The 15,898-nt window shown below is 39.1% G+C and overlaps 1 protein-coding gene across 5 annotated transcripts in view; it reads right to left on the bottom strand.

Annotated features, from left to right (window-relative positions):
• Positions 1–1,235: 1,235 nt before the first annotated feature.
• Positions 1,236–15,898, bottom strand: part of RPAP3 (RNA polymerase II associated protein 3) — a 53,319-nt gene continuing 38,656 nt past the window's right edge. For all 5 annotated transcript variants that reach the window (XM_032802440.2, XM_032802441.2, XM_032802439.2 and 2 more), the window contains 5 exons: positions 15,398–15,609; positions 13,227–13,422; positions 12,120–12,217; positions 8,605–8,705; positions 1,236–2,526 (listed from right to left, as the gene is read on the bottom strand). In XM_032802440.2, the coding sequence (XP_032658331.1) occupies positions 2,435–2,526; positions 8,605–8,705; positions 12,120–12,217; positions 13,227–13,422; positions 15,398–15,609 (699 nt within the window). In that variant the 3' untranslated portion in view covers positions 1,236–2,434. The remainder of the gene's footprint in view (positions 2,527–8,604; positions 8,706–12,119; positions 12,218–13,226; positions 13,423–15,397; positions 15,610–15,898) is intronic.

The raw sequence follows: 15,898 nt of genomic DNA on the forward strand, positions 1-15,898 counted from the left end.
GTAGTCCTCGGAAGCCAACTTGAGAGGTTTTTCCTGACACCCTTTCTCCCCAGTGGGTGAGCAACTTGTCACTACGAACCTGCTGTTAATTACTCCAGATATTAGGTAAATATCTGGGATGTTCTAAACCTATTGCTTATGTTTGTGAGTGCTTGAATCTAACAAAACAGCAGTTTTAGATAGAGTACGCTTATTTGCATGAGTTATCAGATGGAATTGCTGTGTTCCTATTGATTTATTCCCAATTTATATTCCATTTATTCCTGGAATGAAATCGTTAAGTTGCCCCTGCTGGGGGTTCTGAAGACCCCAGGTAACCACATGACTATCCCAGAGCTAATTAAATAGCCTTTATCCAGCCCCGAATTGTCTTCATAGTTGCTGATTTATGAAAGCTGCATGAGCATTCTAGCCTATGCAGCTGCAGAGGCTTCTTGCAATTTCAGCAGGGAACTTCACCTTTAGAAGTGGCCACACAGTGGGATTGAAGTCTTCCTAGGCTGACTGATGTCATTCAGTCAGGGATGAAATTTTAATGATGTCACATAGCTCAGAAATTGAACTAAGCCAGAAAGAAGATATGAGGGAGAACACCAGTTAATACCCAGCAAGGCAACCTTCTGCCACAGGGCTAGGGTTTTTTCCTCCTCACTGTGAAGTGGGTCATCACCACATCATCATACCCCAGCTGTTACCTGCTCGTCTTATCTCTAGTGCATTATACTACACATTGTCCAGCATTTCTTACATAGAATACAGCAATATTATTTCCCACAGGGCTTGTCTACAGAGGGAAATGGCCTGGAATAAATATTCCACAACAGCTCCTCATATGGACCCTCTTATTCTGCCCTAAGAATGCCTTTGTGTAATTTAACTCAATCCATTTTAGCGACAAATAAGAGTGTCTACATGGGGAGTTGAGGAACAGCAATTGTGTTTTAAATTCATACTCTAGCTTATTTCACAATAGACAAGCCCACAATGTTGCATGGTGAATTTTTTTCACAAAACGAAAAACACATTTTCCAAAGATTGACTAACCATGGCAACATGTCTCCTTGTAAAGTTAAAGGGTTGTACAGCTACAGTACACCATAAAGATACTGGTGTGAAAGATTCCAGTTAATGCTTTTGATCTATTGCTATAACCTGATATCTAATAGGTAGGAAGAATGCAGCAAAAAAAAGGAAACAAAAAAACAACTACAAAGAAAGAAGCAAAACTCCACATCTCAGCTCTATCCATCTTGTTGTTCTTAGGTTTTATTGGTTTGTTAGCTGGTCTGATTTTTACAAAGAGTAACTTAAAACAACACTGAGGTTGAAAAATCAAGCGCTCAAAAGTTAGAAATTGCCAGAATTAAGTTTGCCTGTACAACCTGAATGTGGACCCTTTGTGTGTAGGTAATAGGATAAAGAGTGGGATTTTCAAAGCATCTAAATGACTTAAGAGCACAAGTCCTATTGAAAGGGTGGCAAATAAGACCTTTTTTCAATAGAAGAAGAAATCTCAATAGTAATTAGTTAAAACTCAATATAAAAAGAAATACTGCATAGCTACCAGCTTGTAAAGGGGATGGATTAATAGGACTGTTAAGAATTGTGCTCTCTGTATGGTGCAATATACATTCATATTTTTATATTTTCATTCAACCACAGATGCAATTCAGGGTCTTAGTGACTATTTTAAAAATCTCACATTGTCTGGAACCTAGTTATTTGAGAGAGATTCCTTTTGTACTACTGCAGGTAGTGAGGTTCACTGGGGCATCTCAGCAATCAGTGCCTAGAACTCAGCTTTAGGGTAATCTCAGCTAAATAAATTTGGAATTTACTGGCCATCAGACCCCAAGTTTGCTGAGCATCAGATGAAGTTTTCATATTGTCCTGAGTGGCATCTATTTAAAGATAAGTAACAATTTAGCTTTTCTGAGAAATGTAAGTTCATTAATTAGTACATTTTATGTTAAAATAAATTATAACCAGCCAATTTTGATATTTTGAATTAAATACTGTTAAGTTTATTTCCCAAAATAAAATTAATGCTGATCTTTTAATAATCATTAAGTTACCAAATTATTCTTACCAAAACCCACGTTTATAAATAATTAACTTTATTTCTGAATAACTGTTCAGCTACAGCCTTTAGCCTGCAACTCAATCTACTCAAGTGGACTCTTAAAGCCTGGGGAGAGTCCTCCTGGTGCCACAGGGCTCTGAAATAATGGGCACAATCGTGGAATTGGGGCATAGAACATTATTCTTTCTAGGCACTTGCCATTTGGTTTTGTCTGGTATAAGGATTTCATTATCTACATAAATGCAACTTCATGGATGTAACTCTTTCACTGACTTCAGTACAAATAGCTCAGAGAAGAGGTGCGGAATCAGACTAGTTTACATTTATAAATATGTAACATCAGTAATCTCATTAATACTGAACACCATATTTCTTCTTCAACTCTTCAACAGAATTATCCTCCAATCCTGACTGGTTCATGTGACTGAACAATACATGTGCAGCTGTAAGAGAAGATAAAAATTAACATGACTTTCCATTTTTAGACTTTCAGACACACTAATATTTTAAGTGTGTGATTTTAAGGTTACAGACAAACTGTTATAGAACACAAATATGTCCTATCTTAAAACTGTCAATACATTTAATATGTCATTTGGATTTGATAGAATAAGAAATAGTAATTAGTTAAAAGTCAATATTCTGTCTATAAGAAACTGAAAACAAACCAAACCAAAAACCCACAAATGGCAAGAGCCACCATTTTTGTTTTGGTGCTTTATACAAAGAATAAAGGTCCTTTTACAGCAAGTAGTTAGCCAAAAAACCCTATAATTCCTCAAGTGCATATTCCTGATGACAAAAATAGAAAAACAAAACAAGACATAAGCTATCTTGTCTTTATGATATTAAAAACAGAAGGTAAAAAGTTTGTGACAGATATCAGAAAAAATTGGCATAAAAATAAAGTTGCTTATTCAAATTTATAAGCTGTAATGAAGAAAAATATACTGAAGTAAAAAAGTAGAAAAAACTAAGTTTCAAAACATGAAAATGTCATTTACAACTAAACTATTTGTCCAAGAGGCTCCTATTTGTTTTTTATTATAAAGAAAGAGTGGTAGCTGTAGTGAAGCTCAGCTATATGCAGTAATTTCCCAATTTATTTTTTAAAATGTCCATTTATCAGCAATAGATGTGGTAGGGCACCAAACAGCTTATGTGCACAAAACTGGTGGTATCAGTCCAGGTCTGAAGTAGACAAATATTCAAACAACACTCCCCCTCCCGCCCCCCCCATGGGCCATATGAAAGGAGGGCCAAGGCACAAAGAGTAAAACTCCTGTGAACTAACTGTGGTGGTCCTTCAAGAAGGGTGCTGACACATACCAGCAGAACACTTTAGAGAAGCTTGCATTGTCTCTGCTTAAATGTGTTCTGTGGTAAACAGAAGATGTCAATCTCTAGGACGGAGAAATCTAGCACATACATGAACATTAAATTAAAAATAAAAATCAACTGAAAAAATAGATGTCAAAACAATTACAATGTATGAGGAATGTTCATAAGATACTAAGAGGGATCCAACAGAATCTGAATCACGTAGCAAGTGTGAAAACAATCAATATTAAAAAAATTAAATTTACTAACAAGAGTATTAGGGCAAAATTCTTAAGGTGGGTTACAGCCCTTTGCACCACTCAAGTGGTGCAGAGGGATCATAATGTAGCTGCATATGTCCAGCAGAGATGTCCCAGAAGTACAGGAACTCTGTTGAGTACGTATGCTTTCACAGGCCCTGCGCCATACATCCCACAGCAGAACCTAGGCTCTAAAATGGTGGGAGAACAGAGAAGCTCCATCATGGCAATTATCCATTGGCAGGGTATATTATATTAGTGGCTCTTTTCCAATGGCACAAGTTAAAACTGCCACGAAGCAGCTCTAAGTTGCATCAGAGCTGGGGCCAGCCATGCAAATCAGGGAGCTGTTTCAGCCCACCAACCTTCTCCAGTGCCAAGACAGAATGAAGCCTTTAGTGCCTTGATATTACAGTGATGGGTAAAATTCAAAGGTAGCAGCATTCAGTACTGCAATTAGAACCTGAGTTTGATTCTACAACATTTTGAAAAATTTTCTTCCCATATTTGATTTAGTGAGAATCAGATATGACATCATGCATTTTGGTACTATATTGTGTTCAATTACAATTGCAGCTACTAGAGAGTTTGTACACAACATTGCTATTGAAAAAGGTAGTTAGAACCAGCATGTCTTTTCTGGCTGTTAGTTTGAGTTTTAAGGAGATCCTAAGAAGAAAGTCTCTGAGCAGAACATTTAAAATAGCTGATTTAATCACGTGTTCATATGTCATTTAAAATCCTCTAGAAGGAATTTCAAGTAATCTATAATAAATCATTTACATTTCAAAGACATTCAAAATGTTGTCCTAAAAAGATATGCTCTAGGAATTATTTTGGGGAAGTTCCATGGCCTGTGTTATATCAGAGGTCAGACTAGATCAGAGGTCAGCAACCTTTCAGAAGTGCTGTGCCGAGTCTTCATTTCTTCACTCTAATTTAAGGTTTTGCGTGCCAGTAATACATTTTAACGTTTTGTGAAGGTCTCTTTCTATAAGAAGGGTCTCTTTCTATAGACTGGATAGCGTAGTGGTTAAGAGCGCCGCCCTTTGATACGGGAGACCGCCCTTTGATACGAGAGACCGGGGTTCAAATCCCGGTTGGTACCCAACTTTCCAGTAGGGTATTGGAAAAAGATCCTAAAGTTCCACGTGCTATAAAATTGAAGTGAAGACTAGGAAGCATGCCGGGCTCGGACGTCGCGGATTAACAAAGTGTCCCGCAGATTAGACAGGAAATTGACGATAGTGGGCTACTGATCAACCATTCATGGACGAGACAAGAGAATCTGGAATTGATGGAATTACTACAAAGTACTTAATGAGAGGGGATATATGAAACGTAATGAGGGGACTGTGGATGAAAAAGACCTACATTCCAACTTCTGAGAAACAGTAGTTACCAACGCTTTCAACATAGTAAAGAGGAAGCTTGCTCTCACAGCTTGAGATAGAACCAACTCACATTACATCCCAGACCAAGAAGATTTGGAAGAAACAGTGGATGTGCGGCCACCATCCTGAGCTGAAACTTCAATGTCACCCCCTCCATTGCAGAGCACTCAAGTGATTATGAGGCTATAATGATTATGGAAAACTGACTACAGTCAATCCTCGAGACGATACCAAGGCTAGTGGAGAATACCATAATAGATGTTATAGAGATGCAATAGAGCCTTCATCACAATCTACTACCGACCATAACTCTAACCAATGAACTGGATACGCTACAGCCTCTGTATCCTGGAGATGCTTGGTATGATCAAGAAGACAACAGTATGTACCCACCTGGAAAATGAGGTTGGAGGATAATCAAGAGCGACTCGGAGAGAAGTTAGTCAGTGGTGGAACTACAGAAGGGTGTAGAGTTATGAATAGACTTGCTACTAACAAATACAAGGGCTGACTCCATTGAAGCTAAGGATGCTAAACAAAGGCTCACAGCACTGGTACCAGGTAGAGATACACTAGAGAGCAGAGGCCAAAAGTAAATGCCTGTCTCTAAGGAAATCCAAGTGTGTATCCCAACTGCAGTGCAACACACCAATAAACGAAACTGAACAGTTACTGGGAAGACATATGGAGAAAGAGAAGACTCATAACACCAGTGCTAAAGTGGCTGCATGACTGAAGACAGAGACAGACAATCTCCCAGAACAGAAACCAGTCACCATCAAGTAGAAGACATCCAGCAGCGGTCAAAAACATGAAGAGGCTAGACGAGCACTGACCAAACATATCCACACTATGGCAAGAATTAAACCAGTGCATGAACGCTAGCAGCACACGATGAACAGCTGTAGCAGCAAGGCTCCACCAAACTGGCTAAACACAAGAAGGACAGTGCTGATATGAAAGACCCTGCAAGGGAGAGAACGGACAAACTACCGCAATAACCTGCCTCCCACAGATGAAGCCTATAGGCACATAGAACGCCAAGCTACAGGGACCAATGGGCGTACATTAGCAAGCTCAAGGGCATGGGGAACAACCAAGAGCCTCAAACATCAGTTGTCATAGATAGAGCGGTCGCCCAAGGATCAGTAGAAGACCAATGCTGAGCAAGTGATGACTAAGGAAAGCCTATGAATCCAATGCCGCACACGTGGATTCTGTGATGTCTGGGCTTATAACAAGTCAGACCTAATTCCTCAAGAACTCAATGGATATGGAAGACAACACTAAATCAACTCAGCACTTGCCAAGTGGCATCAAGTGCGGCATATACAAGGTGATGCACTGTCTCGCTGTGTTCTGCATAGGCTTAAACCCCCTCAGCAGATAATCACAAGGACTGGAGTAAGGTTCAGGAGTGGAACATCATACCATCCTCTACATGTGAACAGCTGTATGCTAAGATGAACGAGAACATCGACTCGCTAATACTACCTGAGCGAGATTAAGTGAGGATATCGGAATGTCATTCGACTGGAGAAGTGTTGGCCGGATGGTGTGGTGAGGAAGGTATCAAGACTGATGGGGGATACATACAGCGGGCCACAGACCAGCTAAAGTACTGGATCTGCAGTCCATGAGAAATACGATGAGGAAGCAAGGAAGACAGCAATCCAAGTATACCAAAGATAAGACAGGTCCTGAAGAGCAGCTCGTGGAAGAACAAGATCACGAATCACGGATACGGTGAGATTCATCAGATACCTGCGTATAGGAGCTGGCAAAGGAGGACATGACGCCGATGTGAAACCCGATGTCTCACAATGCACGGAGTTTCCACCCCAATCCAACCCAGAGACTGATTAGCCAGGGAAAGAAGGGGGCGGGGCTTGGTGAGCGTCAAGGCCAGATCAGGATGAAACCGACATCCAGGAGTAAATCAGTAGATGCCCCCAAAGATGAGCTGCTGAGAGATGCCTGAGCATGCAGCGAATGCTGGAGGAAGACAGGAAGAGTGCATGGAGACAGCTTAGGGATGTACATCGACAGATAGCTTGAGGGGCTGACATTGGAACTCACCAGTGGCTGGAAAGGCTGGAATAAGAAACAGCACTAGGCACTGATCATAGCAGCACAGGAACAGGCACTGAGCACCAGATCATTGAGCAGGGGTCTACCACATGAAGGACCCAATGTCGACTGTGCAGAGAGGCTCAGAGACAGTCCAAACAATAGTGGCAGGATGTAAGATGCAGGAGGAAAGCAAATGAACGGACCAAGTGTGGCTTGTACAGGAACATTGACAGTATGGGCTAGACCTGCAACAGATGGAGATCCGAGAGGTTGTGAGGAGAATAGCAGGCTAAGATTCGTGGATCTCCAATCAGACGGACAGGCAGGTACTGCTAATCACCAGAATCGTGTATATACAAGGAGCAGAAGACACGGTGGTAAGATATAGCAGTGCGTGACAGCACCATCAGAATGAAGGAAATGAGAAGTGGAGAAGTACCAGGGCTGAAGGAACTAGAATTAGGATGTGGAAGTGAGCATAAGTCTGCATTGTAGAGCCTCGGTGGTGTGACTCCTAACTGGTGAGTGGCTCCAACAATCCAGAACATAGACCTCTTGTGTCCAAAAGTGCAGTTCAGGAACAGCTAAATTACTGCGAGACCTCAAACAGCCTCTGGTAGAACCAGAGGTGAGGAAGACATCACACTCATAGGGTGAGAGATTATTTTTTTTATATATTATAAACTATTGTTTATGTAAAGTAAATAAGGTTTTTAAAATGTTTAAGAAGCTTCATTTAAAATTAAATTAAAATGCAGAGCCCCCCCCGACCAGTGGCCAGGACCTGGGCAGTGTGAGTGCCACTGAAAATTAGCTCACGTGCCGCCTTCGGCACATGTGCCATAGTTTGCCTACCCCGGACTAGATGATCACAGTGGTTCCTTCCAGGCTTAAAATCTATGAAGAATAATTTGTTTTGGGAGGCTCCTTCAAGCCCTGCACAGTACCCCAAAGATTTGTCCCCATTTTTTCCTTTATTTTCCCCACTTACAAAAGCCCTAAATAAACTGATCTCCCAGCCAAGAAGGATATGATTTGCCTGGAACCTGTCAGCTCCACAATTGCACAGGCAAGAATGGTCACTACACAGTGGTGGTGAATTTCCCTTCTCAGAGTGGTTGAGTTCACGGCTTTTAGACTGATCCACATATTTCCCCCTCCACTCCCCACCCACAACCTCTCAAAAAAGAATCAAACTGGAAACCTTTTTAGAAGCACATAGTTAAAGCAGCCTCTGAAGTGTAATAAATAAGATTTCATGTGTATTTGCATTATTGGTTGTAAACTGAATTGATACTGAAGTTCATTGTATCTGACTGAAATGAGACCTATGCCAAGATCCAAGTTTGAAAGAAAAAAAAAAAAAAAAAAAAGTAGGATTTAAGTGGTTCCAAGTAGTGGCAGACAGAATAAAGTGAATTACCAAAAAAAAAAAAAAAAAAAAAAAAAAGATCCAGCATTACTTTGTACTTACTTTTTTTCTCCAAGTCTGACATAAACATCACTGCCATATCAAATCTTTTTAATTCAGATAGCCTCTGGAGAATTTCAAGGATGAGAGATGGTTTCTCTTTCCTAAAATAGCAGATTATTAAATATATATGAAAGTAATTACCTCTGATTGGAAAGATCCAATAGCTACAAGCAGGATTATGGAATTCAGGAAATTCAAGCTACAGGAGCAGATGAACTCAAATGGTCTGTATACAAATATTTTTAGGACTAGAGAACTGTCACAAACAGATGGTTAAGGGTTAATGTCTCTTTTACCTGTAAAGGGTTAAGCAGCTCAGTGAACCTGGCTGACACCTGACCAGAGGACCAATGGGGGGACAAGATACTTTCAAATCTTGGTGGAGGGAAGTCTTTGTTCGTGCTGTTTGTTTTGTTCGTTGTTCGCTCTTGGGGCTAAGAGGGACCATAGATGTACACCCAGGTGGTTCCAATTCTTCTGACAGTCATTTTCATAGTTTCAAAATTGCTATATATAGCAGCTGGGCAGGCGCGATTATCTATGTTGGTTTTCCTTAACTTGTAAATGGTGCTTTTTTGCTGGAAAGATTTTTATCCTTCGTTTTGCTGTTAACGTCTGAATTCAAGGGGCGGTATGTCACCTCTAGTCCTATAGTATTCTGATTATCCTGTAAGCATTTCCATCCTGATTTTACAGACGATAATTTTCACTTTTTCTTTAATTAAAGCTTTTCTTTTGAAGAACCTGATTGATCCTTGTCTTTTTTGGAATCTAAGGGACTGAGTCTAAACCTACAGGCGATTGGTGGGGGGTGAAAAGTGAAGGGATTTGTTTAATCCTCTTTGTTTTTTATAGATCCAAAAGAGTTTGGATCTGTATAGCTTCCCAACGGCAACCCAGGGAGAAGAACAGTCGGGGGGAGGGTGCGGCGGGAGAAGGAGAAGGAGTATGGTTTTATTTCTCCTGTTTTTTAGACCCAAGAGGTCTGGGTTTGGGGTCCGCAGGGCAAGGTTTTGGTGGAACAGGAAGTGTGCCAACACTATAATTCTTTGCTTGGCAAGCGTACCAATCTAAGATAGGTAATTAAGCTTAGTACGTCTGATCATGCAGTCTGTGCCCTACTCCTTAGGACGCTAAAGTTCAAGAGTGGGAAAAACCCTTGACAAGAACCGTCAAGTCTAAAACAAAAAAAAAAAAAAGAGGAGGAAAGTTGACAGGGCGCATAAAACATTAAACCAGGCACTAGTTATTGCAGTCTATCAAATATCGAAATCATACTTTTCAGTTATACCTAAAAGGTATGGTGCTCTTGTGGTGTGTGTATTCTTTTATACACCTTTCCATAACCACAGGCACCTTTCTGAGTTATTAGCTCCATTGAATATGATGATAAAACAAATTCCTCTATGTTTCCAAGCCAAAAAGTGACAGCACTAGCAGATAATGTCACTAAATTCCGCCATCTCTGTCTTTCCTAAGGGAGCACATGTCATATAAACTATGTCACGTAAACTGGCTTTAGTAGTTTAAAGAAATCCATTGTGATTGCCTACTTAACGACATTTCACAGTCATTGATACTAATGACCTAGGATGCAAAATCCATGAGGGTTTCTCAGGAGCAAAATTAAGGTGAGACAGTTTAATGGAACCTAGTAATTTGATTTTGTGAGTCTCAGCATGATGGATTGATTGTTGGCTGTCATTATTCAGCAGTATGGAAGAATCATCTCTTTTTAAAAATTTTAAATAAGAGTTGAGTCTCTATTTTCCTCTTATTCAATTTATTTCTTTCATAGCGCATGTAACTTAGCTTTCTATCACTATAGCTACATTTCTTTGATCGTTTGTATACTCCAACTGTCATAAACAGATGGTAGGGTAATTGCCTCTTACCTGTAAAGAGATGTAAAAGTTTCATGCCTATGCCTAGGCTAACAGACTCTGACTCCAAGAAGAACCAATGCGGAATCAAGTTTGTTTCGTTAAAAGAAGGAGGGTAAGTTTTTTCCTTTGTTTAGAGTTATCAGTTTCAGCCGGAGTGAAAAAGATCAACACCAGCTGCTCTTATCAGTTTTCTCATCAGTAGAGTTTTAGAAAGGGATATTAATAGTTTGTGTTTATTTCGCTTTGTATACTTGTTTTTTCGTACCTAGGGTAATTATCATATTGGGTTTATTGGGATATTTTTTTTGCCTGTAAACTAATTTTGTGGTGCCCAGGGACATCCTCTGTGTTTGTAAATATGTTGTCTGTGAGGTTAGAACTGGTATACTCAATCTCTCCCAGAGAGGTTTCGCTTTTCACACTTTCTTTGCTTAATTAATTAGCCTTTTTGCTTAATACCGTTATTAGATTTTTCCTTGTTTTTTAGATCCAAGGGGGTTGGATCTGGATCCACCACGAGTTGGTGGGAGAAAGGGAGGGGGATGGTTAATTTCTCCTTGTTTTAAGATCCAAGGGGTTTGGATCTGTGTTCACCAAGGAATTGGTGAAGTCCCTCAAGACTATCCAGGGAGAAAGGTGGTACTTGGGGGTGGTGGCGGCGATACCAGATCTAAGCTAGTAATTAAGCTTAGAAGTGTCCATGCAGGTCCCCACATCTGCACCCTAAATTTCAGAGTGGGGAAGGAACCTTGACACTTACATTTCCCTCCTTTTTAAAACTGGTTAACTTTCTGCTCTCATCAAATCCACTCTCTAGAAGCCATGCACGTATTAACACTGAATGTAGGACATGCCTCTTCAGGTGTGGTGATTCAGCCTTATGATTTGTTGTTGTTTGGACAATACTTGATACAGGCCTATACTCTGGCCCCTTTAACTTACACTTGTTACTCTGCATAATAAAAAAACCCATATTTTTAGAGCTCAGGTTAATTCAGATTAATACATTGTTCATAATGAGCAGAATTTTAGCCTCAAGTAATGCAGCACTGAAATATCTCAAAAATAACTACCAAGCGCTTTTTATTTTCTTAATATTAAGACTTCTATTCCCATACACATGCTTGCTACTTTTAAGTGTTCTGTTACAGAATACAAGCATATAATTAAAGGGGAAAAAATAAAAACCAAAACACTAAAGGTATCACAATGAAGATAGCATAAAAGAATGGAATTTCTTAGCTGTTTGCTCTTCTTTGAGCTACATTTCATTGTTTTAAAAATGATTTTTGTGCTCACGGAATGTGCTATCTTTCCAATAGAAACAAATCACTTCGTATAGGCCACTAAGTAGTCATATCAGTGGCCAGTAATGACACAATCTGAATTTAAACCAATGACTTAACGCAAAAGGCTTTATTTCATTAACAATTTTATCCTAGCTAATCGTTCTGAAATACTCTTCTGCACTAAAAATTAATTTCTTGAGGAATATATTTAGATAACTGCATCTTGATATTTCAGTGTTATATACTATAGTCAGTTTCTTCGGTAAACTAAACAGAAAAGGCTTCTGTTGGCAGCAAGCAATATAAAACCATAAGATAATTAGTGAGGAAATGAACTTACTCAATGTAAAAGTCTTGCAGAATTTTCAAAATCTGGTTAAATACATCTGGATCTAAGGATTTTTGGAACAGCTTAGGGTAAAGTGAAGGCTCTATTTGCTTTGGAAGAATAAAAAACATTGTTATTTACAGACAAAAAATATTATTCAATTGTGAAAACTGAAACTAGTAATTTTAAGTTCTCCTAGCAGGATCCATTCCCTTCCACATATTTTTATAGTGCCTACCAAAATTATGGGTACTCCTGGAAATAAGTTAAAAAAAACTACAAGAATAGATTTTGGTCTATTCTGCATATGGCCTTCTACATTCTGTTGAAAAGATAGCTGTAGTTACAAGGAAATATATTTTTCTTCTTAGAGCCACTCATTTTATTTTATTTACTTGTACCTTTTTGCAAGCGATTGTTAAAAGGTTTTTTAAAAATGTAGATTAACCCTTGGTAACAAGAAAGGAACTAAAATTACTTTTTTTCCTTCAAAAATATATATTAAAGGAGTTTGAGGCACTTTAAAATATCTATACATCCTATACAGTGATAAGAATACTGGTATTCTTCAATGCTACAGCTCCAATCCGGTGCTCACACATGTGAGTAACTGGAATTCAAATGTAGATACCAAGATGTGTGTTTACGTAATTCAGGCCTAAATTAGAAGGAAGGGATTTAAAAAAAAAGAGGGCACCATTCATAGACTTATACTGTAAACGTCAAATAAAATAAAATCAAGCACAGAATGAAAATGATTTCACATGAAGTCAAAGCTCCTAGTTTCATGGAAAAAAGGGTTAAATTAAAATAAAGATACTGCAATTTGTGCACTATTAAATCATTCCAGGCACTAGATTTCCCAATCCACCAACATAAAAGGGAACTATTTCTTTAATTACACCGATATAATGCAATCGGCTCTAACAAATTCAGATATAACGTGGTAAAGCAGTACTCCAGGGGAGTGGGGCTGCGCACTGCGGTGGATCAAAGCAAGTTTGATATAACGCAGTTTCACCTATAACACAGTACGATTATTTGGCTCCCGAGGACAGTGTTATATCGAGGTAGAGGTGTATTTCTACAGTTGCAGTCACAGAACACTACTTCTCTTACCTTTAGATACATGTACATCTTATCTGGGCAGCCTTTCATTTTTCTGAAATCAGATTCAAGCTGGAATGAATTTGCAGGGATTGCAGGAACATCAGATGTAGATGCAGGAAGTAATGCTTTTTCTTTTTCTAGATGATTTCTCAGACTGGATGACTGAGGTGCAGCTGATGGCATATCTTTCACACTGGTAGGAGGTCTAAAACGTGTTTAATTATACATTTTAAAATAAAAATTCTGGCCATTTCATAAAGGAGTCTTAGTTGGAGCTATTGGTTGCCATCTCTTTTGCAAACCTGAGCCTTAATAAATACCTGCACTTGCAAGGTTTTAGTAATATTTTGTATAAAAAGCAATTTTTTTTTCAGACTAAAATATTCTTAAGCTTTGAAATTAAAGCAAACATACATATTTAAATGGAGCTAATTAAATGGTTTTATTTAAAAATATGATTTTACTAGTAAATTTAAATGATTTTCCAGTCCCATAAAAAAGTATATGCTACATATTTACTGTATTTCCAGAAATAACTGTTTTTAGAGCACAAAAAACTTCTACTATTCAATATATATATCAGCATTACAGAAAATTTCCCCCACAGCTGCAAGAATAAGAAAATAAGTTTCCTCTGCAATTTCATAATGAAAAACAATAAGCATGTCAAATGTGAAAACATTTTCCACAGTGATTACAGTGCAGCCATTTGTTCTCCTATAATTTGTCATTTCAATCAGTATATTTTTAGTGGTTAGAATATGGCTGTAAAAATGTACTTTTGCCCTAAAAACACTACAAACTGAATCCATTCAGCTGTTCAAGGGAGGAAAAAAAGAACTAAGTTTTTCCAGACAGTTTTTCAGTTAGTAGAAATATGTTAAAAAGGCAAGGAATACCATATTAATATTCTCTGACAGTTCAAAGAGCCTGGGAAATTGGCTTAAACAGCCAACCAAGGATTCCCAACACCTGGGTGTAGGGAGCTATCTCCATTGGTTCTATATTACCCAGCCCAGCACATCCCCATTTTAGGAGTCATCCCAGGGATGATTCCAGCCAATGTAATGACCCCGTCACAGGCTCGCTGGCCTTTTAGGGGGAGTTGCGGTCAGCCCAGTTGAGACAGGTCAGCTACCCTCTCCCTCCATCTGATCCTGATCAGATATGGAGCAAATTGTCCCGTTTAATTATTAGTCCCAGCTGGGAAGGAGTTACGGGATGATCCCAAAGGGTTGCAAGAGCTTGGTTGTGGGAGGCGGGCTGATTCCTCTAGTAGGCTCTGGAGAAGGGTAGCTCCCAGACAGACAGCCTGGTGGACTGAGGATTTCAGGAAGGAGACTGGCTCCTATGACTGACCCTGGAAGCAGGGAAGCTCCCAAAAGGGAAACGCCCTGAGAGTCAGTGCTCTGTAGAGAGTGTGAAAGACCTGAGAGCTTAGGCCAAGGGTGGAGAACCCTTCTGTTATGCTGCACTTGGGATTACTGTTTAAATTAGTTACCAGTACCTTTCCGGATGGGGCTGATGGAGACTACTCCTTGGGAGAAAACGGAGGCATGGTGAATACTGCTGTGGTGGGCCACTAGGGGGTGCTGTGGAGTCTGACTCTGCCACAGGCTCCTTGGGAGCTCTTACCAGTCAACAGAGCTTAGAGCAGACACGAGGCTCCTGGTTGCCTCCCCAATTGGAGAAGTGGTGGTAAAATGCTTTAATACCATATTTGTTGCTTCCTCTCCCCAGGTGTGCAGAGCAGACCTCTAGCACTCTTGAGAATTTTGCCCTAAAATTCCCAACTGACCTCCTATAATTGAGGTAAGATGTAGTGCATAGGAAATATAGCATATTTTCTATATCAAGATTACATAACTTTCCTCAGATATTTGGAATACTTGAGCAAAACAATCCAAGTTAACAACTTCTCTATCTGTATCTAAAAGGGTCATATTTGTTTCAGAAGAGTCTAAATAAAGTAAATCTAAAGTAAATCTTCAAACAAGATGCATACAGCTACAAGACTATTTAATAAAAACAATACAGCAACGTTTTCAAATTTCAATCATGACAACATGTAATCAAGGTTTTTTGGTGCAATATTCAAAGCACATAATAATTTGAGAAGGATTACATACCCAGCCACGTTTGCTTATCAAATCTGAGAACACCAAAGAGATTATACTCACTGGAAGGCTGGTATATCACTGATTTCTTCTATTTTCAATTGTTTTGCTCTAGGAGTATCAGATGTGGTTAAGAGGTCAACTTGACTTGGATTCTTTGTTGTTTCTACGCTCGTAGAATTAATCCAATTATTGACTAGAGTAGTAGTGTCAGGCACATCAATATTCTGCATCTCATCATCTACTTCTTCAATGAATATTTTTCTCAAAGGTTTCTAAATAGAACAAACATCTAAGGTTAATGGGATACTATACTTTATTCTTTGTAAAAACTACGGGTTACAATGGACTAGAACACCAGAGCCACCATGTGAAAGGAGAGTCAGGGCAAAACTGGGAGGCAAGATCAAACCAGTATCTTAGATGCTTGTATACAAATGCGAGAAGCATGGGTAATAAGCAGGAAGAACTGGAAGTGCTAATAAATAAATACAACTATGACATTGTTGGCATCACTGAAACTTGGTGGGATAATACACATGATTTGAATGTTGGTGTGGATGG

This window comes from Chelonoidis abingdonii, chromosome 1 (genome assembly GCF_003597395.2).
Source record: "Chelonoidis abingdonii isolate Lonesome George chromosome 1, CheloAbing_2.0, whole genome shotgun sequence".
Lineage (NCBI taxonomy): Eukaryota > Metazoa > Chordata > Testudines > Testudinidae > Chelonoidis > Chelonoidis abingdonii.